The sequence below is a fragment of the Cibotium barometz genome, chromosome 25 (assembly GCF_041138505.1).
Source record: "Cibotium barometz isolate CiBa-2024 chromosome 25, ASM4113850v1, whole genome shotgun sequence".
NCBI classification, from domain to species: domain Eukaryota; kingdom Viridiplantae; phylum Streptophyta; class Polypodiopsida; order Cyatheales; family Cibotiaceae; genus Cibotium; species Cibotium barometz.
Window position 1 is genome coordinate 30,420,724 of NC_141070.1, and position 15,516 is coordinate 30,436,239.

At 39.8% G+C, this 15,516-nt stretch overlaps 2 protein-coding genes across 5 annotated transcripts in view; one reads left to right on the forward strand and one right to left on the reverse strand.

The window, feature by feature from the left end:
• Window positions 1-1,950: 1,950 nt before the first annotated feature.
• LOC147624454 (DNA (cytosine-5)-methyltransferase 1-like) overlaps window positions 1,951-15,516 on the reverse strand; it is a 47,307-nt gene continuing 33,741 nt past the window's right edge. For 2 of the 3 annotated variants that reach the window (XM_086819444.1, XM_086819447.1), the window contains exons 18-22: window positions 15,373-15,477; window positions 7,581-7,624; window positions 3,080-3,149; window positions 2,897-3,000; window positions 1,951-2,814 (exon numbers count right to left, since the gene is read on the reverse strand). In XM_086819444.1, the coding sequence (XP_086675570.1) occupies window positions 2,643-2,814; window positions 2,897-3,000; window positions 3,080-3,149; window positions 7,581-7,624; window positions 15,373-15,477 (495 nt within the window). In that variant the 3' untranslated portion in view covers window positions 1,951-2,642. Of the gene's footprint in view, window positions 2,815-2,896; window positions 3,001-3,079; window positions 3,150-7,580; window positions 7,625-15,372; window positions 15,478-15,516 lie in introns of those variants that run through there. The other variant, XM_086819446.1, reaches the window with a different exon arrangement.
• Window positions 2,044-11,083, forward strand: LOC147624455 (uncharacterized). Of its 2 annotated transcripts, none has more exons than XR_015269101.1 (2): window positions 2,044-2,176; window positions 3,112-3,471. XR_015269101.1 is itself a non-coding variant. In XM_086819448.1 (2 exons), the coding sequence occupies exons 1-2, from the start codon at window positions 2,051-2,053 to the stop codon at window positions 8,973-8,975; spliced, it is 405 nt and encodes a 134-aa protein (XP_086675574.1). In that variant the 5' UTR covers window positions 2,048-2,050; the 3' UTR covers window positions 8,976-11,083. The 2 variants fall into 2 exon arrangements, 1 of the variants encoding a protein (XP_086675574.1); XM_086819448.1 differs by lacking the exon at window positions 3,112-3,471 and adding an exon at window positions 8,697-11,083 and having other exon boundaries at window positions 2,048-2,176.

The window sequence follows — 15,516 nt, forward strand, 5'->3', positions numbered from 1 at the left end:
ATTCTAGATTTTGTAATCATTTTTATATTACTTTATTTTTAAATCTTAGCTCTAAAATTGATTTCACAACTTCTTTTCATTCTCACAATATAACAAGACCGAAGAAACTATAATTTACTTACATCTTCATTTACTATAAATTGCTTACAATAATACACCATATTCTACTACAAGAAAACCTCCTTTTGAAGTCGTTTATCTCGCAAGAAATTACCAACATCTGCCTCTTTACTTTCATATATTATACTTGTAGTAGTTAATAATTTAATAAATGCTATATCCATATTCTTTAACAAGTACATGAAGCAATCACAAAACCCAAACATAATATATTACGAACATAGGGTAATAATTTTTCAAGAAAGTAATTAAGTTTGGCTAAGTGAAGAAAAAGAAGATTAAAAAGTGTAAAGAAACACCTTACCATTAAATTAGCTTCTAGATTTTATAGTCCATTGAGGATTCTTAGAAAGATTAATTTTCATTTCAATATACCATCACATTAACATATTCATAAACTTTTCACATTAGTCTATTATGATAATTAAAAGACACTCTTCCCATATTTCCAATCTATGAATGATACCCCACATTATTACACAAAGATTATCATAAAACCAAAAATTATTTTAAACAATGAGCAAACCATAACAAGGGAAGAAATATTTATCACAAATACTTAGTGAAATTTACCATCTTATTAAAGAGGCTCAATGGCTCCATGATCATGTCCTAAATGCCTATCTATCTCTTAATGATTATTTTGTGATTTTATTCCAACTGAGAACAATTGCTTATTACTCTTGAGACACATTAATAGAAAAAAATTTATAAAATTCTATTATTTCTTATTTTTATTATTTATGAATTTTTTTATACAAAATAAAGTCAAAGTACCTTTTTAAATATGGATAATTGTATCTTATTGTACAAGTATGCATAAGATTTCATACATACATGAAAGTATAGATTACATCGTCTTGATTTATTGTGTTTCATATGGTTATTTATATTTTTTACTAATTAATTTATGAACTAATTAACATAATTAATGTAGGTATAGATCCTTAGATTAAATAATGAAAGCGAGCAAATGATAGTCATGAAGATTTTGAGAGAATTAAATTTCATTGTCGATAGATTATTACTATTGATTCTATTTTTTTGTATATTTATATTTATTATTAACAAGCATATTTATTGAAACGTGTGAAAGTTACCTTATGCATATTTAATTGTTATGCTCAATATATTATTACTATTTTTTGTAATATCAATATTTATTATTAATGGACATATTTAAAACATGTGAGTTTTCTTATATTTTATAAGAGATGTACACATTTATATGGTTTGAGATTTATATCTATTTTGAGTAGTTTAGCTTGCACGTTCAATAAAGTAAGTATTTTTATTGAAATCGATATCTTTGTAATAGTGGACACTAGTGAGTCCACAAGTTGTTTCAAGCAATATGATTAAAATACACCAAGGGAAAGCATAGACTCACTCTTGTATGAGGGCAAATTAGACCGAATCTTGTGTTATGTGTAAACTTTACTCTACCAGGTTAATTATTATTTTACAATTTACCTACATATTATTTACCCCAACATAACCTCGACGACACCTTGATGGAAGATGCTAGACCATCCAGAGTTCTTACCCCCGACAACAACTTCAACATCACCTTGGTTGTGATGCAAGGATGGGATCACTATTAGGAAAGAGAACATGCAAAATCTGCTTTTTGTGATATACATGTCCCATGTCACTTGGGAGTTTTTTTGTGCTCATATCAGCTCTTACTTTAGGGTGCAAGAAACTATAGCTTTAGATTAAGCCTGTATAAAATGTGTGGAAGCATGCATATAATTTCTCCCTTATTGCTTGCATTGAGTGGATTGAAGCATGGGAATGAGATTTGTTGGAGAAACTAGCCAAGTGTAAGAGAGAAACCAAGAATGAAGCTTGGTATTTTGGGCTTGCAGATATGCTGCACGCTCAAATAGCATGAGTCTCTTTTAATAACTCTCTCCGAAGGACAATTATGAGTCTCTCGATGACCTTCATGAGGACATTCGAGGAGCCTGCTACTCAAAGAAAGACAGTGAAAATGATGCTGTTACAGCGAGCACCCACAGCCAATGATGGGCGAATACCACATCAAACACAGGTACTCACCTGCTCTCTGTCTAAACATATATTCGCCTTTGTTGGCGATGAAGCACTACATTTTCTGCTGAATTATGACCAATCATAGGTTAACCCATTTAAGGTTAGATTACATATGGAATTCTTTACCATTTCCACCCATTTGATTTAAACAGAAGCTAGCCCTTATGGTTTTCAATAACCATGGAAATGCCCTCTTTGAACTGTCTGTATGGTAGATTCTTTTCTAACCCATTAATGAGGTCAATGGATAGAATGCATCCTCATTGGGACCTCCTTCACATCTTCACACTTTTAGAAATGAATAATAGGATGAATAATCTCATAGGATGATCAGCTCTTAATAGAGCTTATACAAAGGAACAAATGGGGAAAGAACACCACCTTTGCCTCTAGCCTTCTGTGGGTACTTGCAACGATCTCGAAATTTCCAGATGCTGAGATCTCCATTGTAAGCACTTGGCCGATTATGCAGCATCCAATTTAGTACCATTGTTTGTGAAGATCAATCCATGAGGGAACTTGGTAGGAAGCTCCATAACTGAGCCATCTGGACACGACTGCAATATGGCACAGCCCAGTGTATAGCCTAAAGCCCTTGCTACCGGCACGGCCACAGCATTCCCCACTTGTATATATCTGCATACCCCAAATCCAAACGCATCATCAACAGATTTTCTTTCAAATGCATATACTCATTAGAACATGTATTCTAGAGAACCTTTGTTTAACAGGACCGAAAAGCTGGTAGTAATCCGGAAAACCCTGTAGGCGTGCATTTTCTCTAATTGTAAGGACACGGTCTTGCTCTGGATGAAGAATAGCCTAATGCCAACACTAGAGTTAGTATATAGAGGTTATCAAATGTTGGCCCAAATGAAGTGTTTATACATTTCTTCTAGACCTGATTGTGCGGCTCTGCTCTTGTCACAACAGTTGGCACAGTTTCATCCCACCACAATCGACGAAAAGGCCTGCCATACCACAATTGTGAGTAGTCTTATTTATTGGCCATAGAATAGCTAGAGCCACTAAACATATCAAGATGGGAAAGAAAATAGAAATCATGACGAAGTGCAAGGTGTATGAGTAGTATGCACCTACACATGGTTGAAGTTCTTTTTTGACCAAATCAAGTGTATTTTGATAGAAATGACGGATTTCAAAAATACTAAGAGCTATAAAAGTGACTTCTGACCTTGTGGCTCCTTGAAAAAAGAAATGTTTTTTTTAATAAAACTATAAAAAAACACAAGTTTAGCTTTCTTTTTGCATGATTTGTGTTAACATACTATCTTGGGGAAAGTCGCAAAAGATGTTTCATTTCTTTGAGCACTAGAAACAGTCACAAGAGATCGTTCATTGTTTTATCATTTTGAATGTTTTACTTTAATCATTTTATGTTTAGACTATTTTGTTTATTTCATTTCAAAGCTTCCATTTTATTTCATTTCATGTGTCTAAAATATCTTGATCAAGTTGAAATGTGAACGCACTTGCTTGATTTGAGGTGTGCAAAGCTTGAATAAGCAAGAGAGTAACTTTTGACTTTATAATTCTAGGCCCAATTCTGTTTCATCAGAGGTGAAACATTTTGTACTGTTGCATAGCTACAAAATAGGTTTTCATGTGACTTTGTCTAGTATGATAGCTTCTACTTTCTTGGATAAGAGTTTGCTGGAGTCTACATAGTCCTGAGTGTCGATAAGAAATATATACATGATCTATAGATTTCTTGTGCAAGCAAGTAAAGATCTCAAAGAAATGTGTCTAGATGGTCTTCAATGTTGATGCCACTTTCCATCGAGGATCACAACCCCTCTAGCATGAGATGTGTGAGCCATGTTTTTGTGTATAGTGGGCCTGATTTGTGTGGGCTGTAACTAGCTTGTTGATCCTCTACAAAATTCATGAAGATGGCTGGCCTGGTTGCAGCAACATTACCTGCCACTCTAGTGGCTCATCGGCTGCCCAGCAACTGCAACTTGAATGCTACTTGGCACTTAGTAAATATAGGTAAAACACTAGATTTTTTATCACGTGCACACCACAATCGGATATGCCACATGGACATGATTAACAGCTTTAAGCAAGTGGCGACAGTTCCAAAGGTATGAATAGTGGAAGAAGAGCGGGAAGAGAGTAAGTCAAGCCTACAATAGGACTAGATTGAAGATCTAGCAACGGTGAATCATGTCCTGTGCTCCAAGTTCCAAAAGCGAGGATGTCGTTAGTGAGTGTGACATGGATGTAGATCTCTGCGTTCGCAAGCTTTTGGGCAGGTTTAGAGGCCGAATAGGCACCATTCAAACCTTGCCCATACACCCCTAGGCTAGTTGCTCAAGTTTGGAGAAGGTTGGCACACTTGGTAGCCAAATGACCTATGCTAGCCCCTAAAGATGCAAATAAATACATGGCTGAGGGTCAGATGAGAGCATTCAATCCAAGATTTTGCTAAAATGGAATCAAGGGCAACAATGAAAGTGCTTGGATCAACAATAGGAAACCTTTAGACAATAGTTTGCAACAGGTGGAAAACCGGTTCACTTCATAGCATGCATTTGTAATTAATGCGCATCATTCCAGAGCCTAGATCTAGTTTAGATTTGAGCTATCATGGTACATATTCATATCTTGGCAATATATAGTGGATTAGGTCAATTCACGTGGAGTATGCACAAGCTGAAGCATGGACAAAACAAGAGAGAGAAGAGGGAGCTGACCGATTGCTTACGACTTCCTAAAATAGAAGAAATAGCTAGAATACCCATATATATATATATATATATATATATATATATATATATATATATATGTATGTATGTATGTATGTATGTATGTATGTATGTATGTATATGTATATGTATATATATGTATATACATATACATATATATACATATATGTATATATATATATATATATATACATATATATATACATATATACATATACATATATATACATATATACATATATACATATACATATATATACATATATACATATATACATATATATATATATATATATATATATAGGTAAAGCCAATATAACACTAAGATGCACAATTCTAACACCCCCTCTGCAACTCATAGTGTGCAAGAGTCTGAAGAAGACAAGTTGATGAAGATGCAACCATGGACCCTCCAATACTCCAGATACTGGAATCACCTCGGAGAGAAGACCCGCCAACCTGTTTCCTTGAAACAAAAATGCCACCGTAAACAGCAAGGAACTTTGCTTGGCTTCGAATTCTCACGCAAGTGTTCGGTGAGCTCTAAGAATAGTTGATGAGTTACTGGACGCACCGCGTCCATAATCCCCAACAGTGGACTATGAACACATCACGTCCCAAAGGCCTCGAACAATGAACTTGGAACAGATCCAGTGCATAATCTCTACTATACCAAAGATGACCATGTCTTGCCAGATGTCTAATGCTTGGAACTCCGAATCACGGTTCCCATGAACCAGTAAGTGGAGCTACAATTAGCCCCTCTCCCGCCTACAAGCCTTCTCTGGCTGGAAGCAGATGGGGGAACTGCATGTATACTAGAGAAGTACACCATCTTGGTCCTCGCGAGTCGGAAGTGCCTTGGGAGCCCTAGATGTGTCTGCATCACTGTCGTTTATCGTGTCTTTGCCATGTTTCTGAGATGAAGAGTTTCCCTTGGTCTTGTCCTTCTTCTTGGACAAACAATCCTTGGATAGATGTCCTCTTCCCACAAGAGAAGCAATGACTCGAACCTTTATTCTATATTGAAGTAACTGATCTGAACTGTTAAGAGACACCTTGATCTTACCTTGAGAAATGAGGACGGACTCTTCCTCCAAGAGTAGGGAGCTAAGGTCATCCTTGTTCGTACAAGGGGACACCATATCCACAGCAGCAAAGTACACAAATCTCAGCACTCCAAGACTTCTCTCGAGCACTCTCCAACGAAGCGAGACACCAAGACCAATCAGCCCCCTCTCAATTCTGAGAGAGAAAGAGGCTGGACGGCAGCAAAACAGTCCACCAAAACTCACCGAAAACACCCAACCGGAGGGAGGGGGGGCCGGGCAAGAAGTAGAGATGTCAAGGCCGCTTGTCAGGATGCACCACATGCAAGAAAACACCTTCCACTGCAGTCCACATTGTAAAACAGAGAAAACAGCCCTTTCAACGCGATCAATGCTGAAAAACAGCACCAAGAAGCTTGCCGATGATGCTTGGCACGAAGCAGCAACAACTAGGCAGTGAGGGAGTGAAACGTTGATGAGGAAGAGCATGGGGAGAAGAAAACACAGCTATGTAGAAAAAAACGCAGCCACTGATTAGTGCTCCAAAAAACACAGCAGACCAGAAACGCAACCAACTGAAAGGAGATACAACCGCCTTCAGTAGTCAGAAGTGCAACCAGCAGAGGAGCAGAATCCTAAGCGAATGACACCATGTTGGAGTCATAGTTACCGTGGAACGGGAACGTTCCGGGAACGTCAGATGCTAGAACAGGAGCGGATCGGGAACGTTGGGGAATGCCACGTCATATGAGAGTGTGGGGCAGCCAAGAGGAAGGGTGGAGTGGTAGGGGAGAGCAAGTTGCAACTCAGCAAAGGGGAGAGCACTCAGGCTTCAGCAAATGGCAAAAAAACAGCCGCAGCAGCAACAAAACACGCCGCCGCCCCCGCCGCGCAGAGACAGTCAGGCCGGAACGCCCGGAACGCGTGTTCCGCCCTACGTTCCGGCGTTCCGAGAAACGTTCCGCCACATTCGGAGTGTCCTGGGCGTTCCGTGCTCCGATTGCACGTTCCGGGCACGCGGCATCTTCCAGACCGGCGTTCCGGCGTTCCTGGAAGGTGGAATGCCGTTCCGCGGTAACTATGGTTGGAGTATGCACAAGCAGAAGCATAGACAAAACAAGAGAGAGAAGAGGGAGAAAAGGAGAGTTTATAAAAGCATGAAGCTTTTCAATGGCAATAGCCAACAAGAAAATGTTGAACTTCTGCTTGGGATTGAACTACATCAAGTGAATATGTGAGGCCCCTTTTATAGTGAAGAAAGTGAGCTGGCTGACTGCTCACGACTTCCTAAAATAGAAGAAATAGCAAAAATACCCCCCCCCCAAAAAAAAAAAAGGTAAAGCCAATATTTCATTGAGATGCACAATTCTAACAATTCAACCTTGTCTTTTGATTAACTACAATTTAAAGAGAATAGCATTAATCAACTTTATTAGCATAATCAAGTCACACTTCTGCACCCATGTGACAAAATTATCTCTTACAAACTTATTTTCTTGCTTTATGACAACGCTGATTGAATATCTACTTCTACAATGATAAACTTTGAGAGGTGATGAGTACCATAATGGTTTCTTCAAATGTGGACCAAGGATGGGCTTAGAAGTAGAAATTTACATACTTGGAAGAGCGCCCATTTACGAATGTGATTGCATAATCTGGAACCTGCATTCAAATAATGAGAAGGTGAAATGTACTTCAACCATAGTGCCCATCTACCTTTATTATAACACTGCCTAGAATGCTGTGACTGGAGCCTTATAAAGTTTCCACGAACTGCACAGAGTTTTAATGGAGACCATAGTTGCAATCATTTGCAAAAATAGGTATGAAACTTTTCAAATACCGATTGTACTTGGATTATCCGATGTCGCCATTTTAATGCATGTAGACCCCATTGTCTTTCATGAACACAATCCCCAGCTACAAAGATGACACTTTGCCATTTTGTTCTTAATTTAAAAAATTTCTACAATCAAGGCTGCATATTTGTTACCTTAAAATGTTTCATATAGGACAGAAAGATCACATAATGTACTCAAGTATCAAAGATGCATGTTTGCATGGGTTTACATTATCTATCATATGAGTGATTGTGACTATGATGTGGACTAGCTTGACAAAATGCTCCACTACCTTTTCCCATAAAATCTTTTCAGTTACCTTCTGTTCTTACGCAAAAAGGTGCCAAAGAGGATGAATCCACCTTCACCTTCTCTGGGGGAGCTTTAGGTATCAAGACTGAAATGGTTAGTTTTTGGTGAAGGCTGTTAGCATTATTCATCTCCTGGGTGTATGCCCATTTTGTTGTGTCAGAGGCGCCCAGTTGCAGCACCTATTTTTCCCTCATGTTTCGGCCCTTGGTTGTGGGTTGGCTACCCATTTGATCTCTCATATTTTTCCCATTTTATGCTGGTCAGTTTGTCTTGAGGGGGTTGGCCATGTATATAGGCTGCTACATATGGCCCAGTGATTCTCTCCCCTCATTTACTCACGAGAGCCCTCACGGGCCGAGTCCTCCCTCACGGGAGTATGTCATCACACCTTCACTTACGGGGACCACCCCACGCTAGGGGCAGACATGTACACTTCATCTTCATTGTTATGCAGATTGTTTTTCTCTCCTCTCTCTATGCCGTTGTCTCGTTCCTTGCTTTTCGCTGCGCACTTTGACATGGTATCAAAGCTCCAAGTTCTGGCGGTTTTCTGGAGCTGATCCTGGCGTTTTCTGCTGAAGGATGGAGTAGGAGAAGATCTACGTTTTTGGTGCTACTGTTCGCGTGCAGAAGGGTGGCTGCTGAGGCTGTGTTTTCGCTGGAGGTTTGGACCTGATTTGGCAAGGCTTCTCAGCCCTGCAGCGTATTTGGAGGGTGCACTCAGAGGCGGTGGTTGTCCTACACGGGGATGGAAGAGGCAGGGTCTTGTGGGGATGCGTCGGCAGGGGTACATGCAAGTACCCTCGCTGTCCATGTCCCACCCACCCTACTTCATGCCACAAAGGGAGCTCATCCCGTAGGGTCTTGAACAGTTTCTTGAGAGTACAGGTTTACCAAAGATTGATGTGGTCATTCCATGGCAGACAGGTACTTGCACAGTTTCCAGATACAGGTTCAGGTTCCAAAGATTTGCGACAAGTTGTAGCAACAGTTTGGAGATGTGATGCATGGCCTTGGAGTTTTCTCACGTAGAGGATGCAGGTAGATGCCTTTGCGATTTCTCGGGATGCTGGAGAAGTTTTTCACTCTACAGTTGGTGCATCAGGGTGTTGTGATGGTTGATTTCTTCGACACGATGACCGGTTGGTTGGGAGCTTGTCAGCCGGGGGTGTGTCTTTGTTAACACCAAAGAGCTTTCATTTATGCCAGGTGGTTGGGTGACTCATGCATCCCATGAGCAGTAGTTCTATCACCGTAAGGGCAGACTTTGGATACAGGTTCTGCAGAGATGGCAGGGTGCAGGTTGTCAACTGAAGAGGTGGACGGTTTGGTTAGTACACCTGCAAGAGCTTGACATGGGGCTTCCTTTTCAGAGGGAATGCATTTTCTGCGGCGGAACCAGATGTCCATGTGATCCGGAGTAGGGATCAATAGAGGATCCGCAACTTTGGATGGTGCTCAGGAAGACCAAACTCAGGAGCAGGTATGGCCCGGGAGCAGAAGGTTCGAGTACCAGGGTTGATGTTGAGACCAGAGGTTTGCAGAGGTTGGTGCTTCGTTTGACGGGCCTTTGGATTGAGGACCACAGAAACTGCATGGGTTGATTCAGAGGGGGTTTGAGAGGTTCGCAAGGTGCCAGAGGGGGCCACTCTGTGTGGTCAAGTGTGACATATTTGGGTTGGAGATGTGGACAGTTGGAGGTCCACTTGTGGATTTTGCTTACGGCGCAATGTCTTCGAGCCGGGCATCGACTAAGGCAGAGTTGAGGCAGCTTCTTGGCATTATGCAAGAGATAATCGACATCTCAGTCAAGGAGTTTGGGTTTTCTTCCAGCTCCTTGGAGACTTGTTCCACACCCAAGATCTGAGAGGGGGTGTTAGCATTATTCATCTCTTGGGTGTGTGCCCATTTTGTCATGTCAAGGGCGCCTAGTTTGTTCCCGAGCAGCACCTATTTTTCCCTCACGTTTCGGCCCTTGGTTGTGGGTTGGCCACCCATTTGATCTCTCATATTTTCCTCATTTTATGCTGGTCGGTTTGTCTTGAGGGGGTCGGCCATGTATGTAGGCTGCTATATATGACCTAGTGATTCTCTCCCCTCATTCACTCACAAGAGCCCTCATGGGCCGAGTCCTCCCTCACGGGAGTATGTCATCACGCCCTCACTTACGGGGACCACCCCACGCTAGGGGCAGACATGTACACTTCATCTTCATTGTTATGCAGATTGTTTTTCTCCTCTCTGTGCTGTTGTCTCGTTCCTTGCGCACTTTGGCAAAGGCTACGTTGTTGTGCTCTTCAAATATGAACCCAAGAACTGTGCAAACCCTCTAGATCTTCTCAAATTATCTGAATCTAACACTCCTAATTTGCAAGACTCTCAAGATGCCACTTATTTCTCCTGATTTGCAAGGCTTTGAAAATACGCTTACTAAAGCTGCTGACCAGCCACACTTGGCCATCATGCAGCCCAACCTGCTCCTTGACTGCTGAATGGACCAGTCAAAACAGGGGGAAATCTTCCTATGAAAGGAACCCTCAGCCCCTCAGCCAAACCATCCAAACACCTTAGTGTTTACCTTGAGCACTTGAGCACCAGACAGTCAAGGATTTCCTACAGACCAGCAAATCATCATGCTGGTGTCTTCATCACTCGGGTTGTTGCAGCCCATTCTGACACCATCCCTGCTCTGTTCAAGAAGTACACGTCTCGTGCTCAACACAAAATTCTTGTCTTCTGCTTGGGAGGAATTACTCTACAGGTCAAGGATCTTTTCTACTGTTTGTACTCTCTGCAACTTCAGAATGACGGAAATACAGTGAAAGATGGGACCATTTAGTGTGTTTTGGGACCCCAACCGGGTATTCAGTGTACTCTCCCTTTCCCCCTATCTCTTTTGTAATGGAAATCAACACACCAATAAGCTTTGCAAGACAAGGTGGCAAAAAAATAAATAAATAAAAATGCAGTTGGCTTGTTTGTTCACCAAAAAACTGTAGTGCCTCCCACTAGGTTCTTTAGTGGATGGTTTGTACGTGCTCTAGAACACTTGTTGAGCTGCCCACTATGAGTCGTATTAAAGAAGAGCTTTTGAATAGGACTATTTTTGGGTCTACAATCCCGGGGAGCTGATCGTCACCAGCGCTTGAGAAGATAAACCCATTATGTGCACATGAACATGGATGCAAAAGAGAGAAAGCAGATGATGTTGCAAATGCACGTGGGTACATCGGAAAGAGAACTTGACAAGAAATGAGAATGCGAAGCAACTGCATGCAAGTATGAGCTTGCATTGGAGCAGTCAAGACTGAAATTCGAGGATGATCAAAATTGGCAACAACCCAAGCCCAAGCAAGGTCCTCGGGCTACGCTGAAGAGAAGTTTATTCCTGAGCTGGCAAGGTTATACCTCTGGCTATATTCTAGGAGGCCAAAATTTCGGAACATCAAAGAGCAACTAGACTTCGTGCCAAGGATCACTCCAGAGTGGCCAACATTTTTAACATGGACGAGCAACTAGATTATCCCAAGTGATCACTCTACATTGTTAGTGGAGGATTTTGTCCCAAGTGTTTGCTCTCAGGTGTCGACAAAGCAAGGTGATTTTGTTCCATGCTCCTTAGGGTCAACGCCTAGCAAGGTGGCTACAAGCAAGCAAGACATAAATTTGTAAGTAAGAAGGTTTTGAGTGAAGTTATGTCTTCGTTTCACACTTGCATTAGCTTGTTGGTTCAATAGTGGTGGACCTTGTGCCTTTGCTAATCATAGCCACATGGTCATAGTTCGAAGGTTGTCTCTCTATCTCATTCCTTTGGGATGACTCACATGCATAGTGGGGACTATAAATTGGGCACTATTAACTATTATAGTTATTAATAGGTGATAATTAACAAGCATACTGGGCATTGTTAACTATCATCCTTGTTGACTGGTGACTGTTAACAAGCATAATTGACACTATTAACTAGCATACTGGTAGGTGTTAACTAGCGTACTTATAAGATTTCTCTCTCCAACTTTTGAGATGTAAAGGTGTAAGAACCTCCCCTTCAATCTCTGAAATCATCCCCTAATTTAGAATACAAGAAAACATTATTTTAACCTCTTTAGGTCTAGAGAGAGAAAATATTCTAGAAAGATAATACAATTTTAAAATATTTTTGGATAAGTATTTTCTCTCAATCAATATGAACAGATCTCTTGAAAAATAGAACTTAAAAAGAGTGTTTCAATGTACATTAGAAATTAATTAAATATGTGTATTGGACATCTTGATCTAAGAATACATAATTTCAAAAAAAAATTGATTAAGATCCAAAGAGTGCTCTAAAGGGCCAATAAGATTAATCCAAGTATTGGAATAAGGTATACAGAGAATAAAAGAAAATCTCTCAAAAATAAGTAAATTCTCACATAAGATGAAGAGTTGACTAGTGTTGGGTTATTAGTAAAAAATTAGGATTTTTTAGTAAAAAAATAAAAATTTTGACACCTCAAAATGGGAAGAAAGGCTCATGAAGGAGGCGCCTAGAAATCACATCAAGGAAACATTTCAATACAAAAAAATAAGATATTTCATCACTTCTCTCTCCTCTTTCAAACCAAATCAAGAAAGTAAAACAAACTAGTTTAAAACTTGTCCAAAATGGATCAAACTGAAGCTGAAAGCCTCTAGATTTTAGTTGGACTTGGTTGGTGGCCTCCCTCACTTATAAATAGTTTCCCAATCCTTTGTGATATTTTTTTAACTTTTTTAAGGGATCCAAAGATCCAAAACATGTCTCAATCATTCTCGCCATTCCCATTTCTGATCGGTAAGTTTTAACAGTTCGTTCCATTTTCCCTTGCCATTTCTGACAACACTTGCGATTTTTCTTGCATAATCTCAATTTGAAGGTAGTACTAGCTGCTTTTCTCTTCTGTCTTCTCCACCAGTTTTCTTTTTCCTAATTTACTATCATATACTCTCTTATTTCTTGCATCTCCATGTATTCATGCTCCTCCCTCCCCTTTATTTTGAATCGACCTTGCTGATGTGGCCTTTCCTTGTTCCAACCCCCTCAAAATATCGTTTTGGTTTTCATTTTTGTTTCCTTGTTTCCCATAACTATGCTGTAGTTTCATGACGGCACTTCATATCAAGGGAGCTCCTACAATTCATTGTCTTGCAAGACCATTTCATCTTCAACAGATTTGGGACATAGTCCCTTTGGAGGTAAATATGGATGTAGTTTCTAGGTGGAATTGTGAGAGTCAATAAGAACTTCTGAATTCCACAACGATATATCTTCAAGTCTTTGGAGCGAATCAACACTTGGTCAAAGGTTTTTTTCTTTACCCAAGTTTCAAGTTCAACATCAACATCAGGTGTCAACAATTTGACTACAATGGCACTAACCATTCTCAAAACTATACAGAGAACAACTCTGTCGAGTTTCACTTCATGAATTCATAAGCACTGGGTGCACCTTTGGACTTTTCAAGGGAGCACATTTGGTCTTCCTTGATGTGTAGTACGAGACATTGTTGGTGACCTCTACTTAAGCCAATAGGTTGAGCAAGAGGAAATGTCACATGCACCTTGCACTTGGGTGCCATGTGATACAACTTTGTTAGTGGCCACAATTCAGCCCATACTTCGCAAGCACACATGTTGTACTGGTGGACAAGCCCATACAACCTACATATTTCCATACAATAGGACCTAGGCAACCAGCTTTACCCACAACACATATATCCATCAAAGGGGCATCAGAGAGTTTGCAATACCCTATGCCAATGAAACAAAGCTGAAATTGTGATATTGCAACCACAACCTGCCGATGAATACCAATATGAACATTCAGCCAGCTATGTGCAATGCAAAAATATCTTGTAAACATGTCAACCAGCCTTGCCAAAGAAGAAATTGACCAACATAGAGAGACTTCTAGAGCCAGAGAGGCGAGTTGAGATGTGCCCCCAAATGATGTTTTATAACAAAACCCAATTCCTAATGCTAGCAGCCAACCCAAGACGGGTCTTCTAAAAGAATAGCTATGCTATATTTGGCCCTCCACGTGCCAAAAGCAATTGCCGACGCAATAACAAGATTCACAACGACAGACAAACAAATCATCATTCCCAACTTCATCTCTTAAGAGACCACTTATTCAACATCATATTTGCTTAGATATAAGAAGAATGCACCTCTTGGTCATCCCAAAAAACTCATCTCCTACTAAAGGGAAGTTACTTTACTAGTCAAGAATCTTTTGTATTTTTCGTACTCCTTGAAACTTCATAATAAGGTGGGGAGCCTATACATTATGGGAACGAATTGAGTAACCAATGAAATCTCTCTTTGCTCCCCATCATACTCGCACACCCAATTCTCTAGCTCCCTAAGCTCAATTGTCACATGCATCGGTTCCATCTCTTAAATGCATGTATTACCCTACACTCTAGAAAGCATTAGAGGTACGTTTCAAAAAAGAAACAACCATGTTGTCAGCTTAATCTCAAAAATATGAAAAATAAAGGTTGAATGTTGAAGCCCATTCATGAATAACACAAAGTTTACAAACTAGCTCGCCTACTTTGACTCTAAATATGACTATTCATAGCATCTTCTACACATAGTTTCTTCGACTGACAAGTAAGAAAAGATCAAGTCATGAAAAATACCCTGTTTATTCGAAACATAAGTAATTAACACAAATTAACCCATGATTTTCTTTTGAACTACAAAGAGAGGATTATAGAAGCATTTCTAGCTCTATTCTCAAGAATATAATATGTAGTTTAGTATTCAATGGATCTACTATAGATCTTTGAAAATAGTCTAGCTTGCTTGTGTTTAATTTTAAACAATAGATAACATTAAGAGTATCAATTCTTCCACTATTGCTTGCTACATTTTTTCTATAGATTTTTTATTTTAAGTTAAATAAGTTTCAAATAAATACACTTCCATTAGTGCACTGTAAGAACACCCTTTCCCTCTCGTTCCGAGCTTCTATGTTTCCTACCACCTCACCTCAATTTCCTCGCACATTTTCTTTCCTCTCCATCTTCTCTCTTCTTTCTCTTCTCCTCTACCGATTACCCTTACTTGATCATTATTGTGGCATTATTGCATCAACTTCCTAAAAGTGTATTTTCCATTCCATGTGTGAAATAAAAAGATAAATTTGTTGCTTCATTCTTGACATGGATCGAAAAAAAACTAGTTTTGTGGCTAAAGATCAATAAGCCAAGAATATTGTGATCAGCTTACCAATGGCTTCCCTGACTTCAACAACACCCTCTTCATTTTAGGATCAAGAGAAACAATCTTCTTCTCATCCACACTAACACCAGGAAGATCTCTAAAATTTGCTGCCTGTCAAACAACACAAGATATTCGATGAACTACTTACAT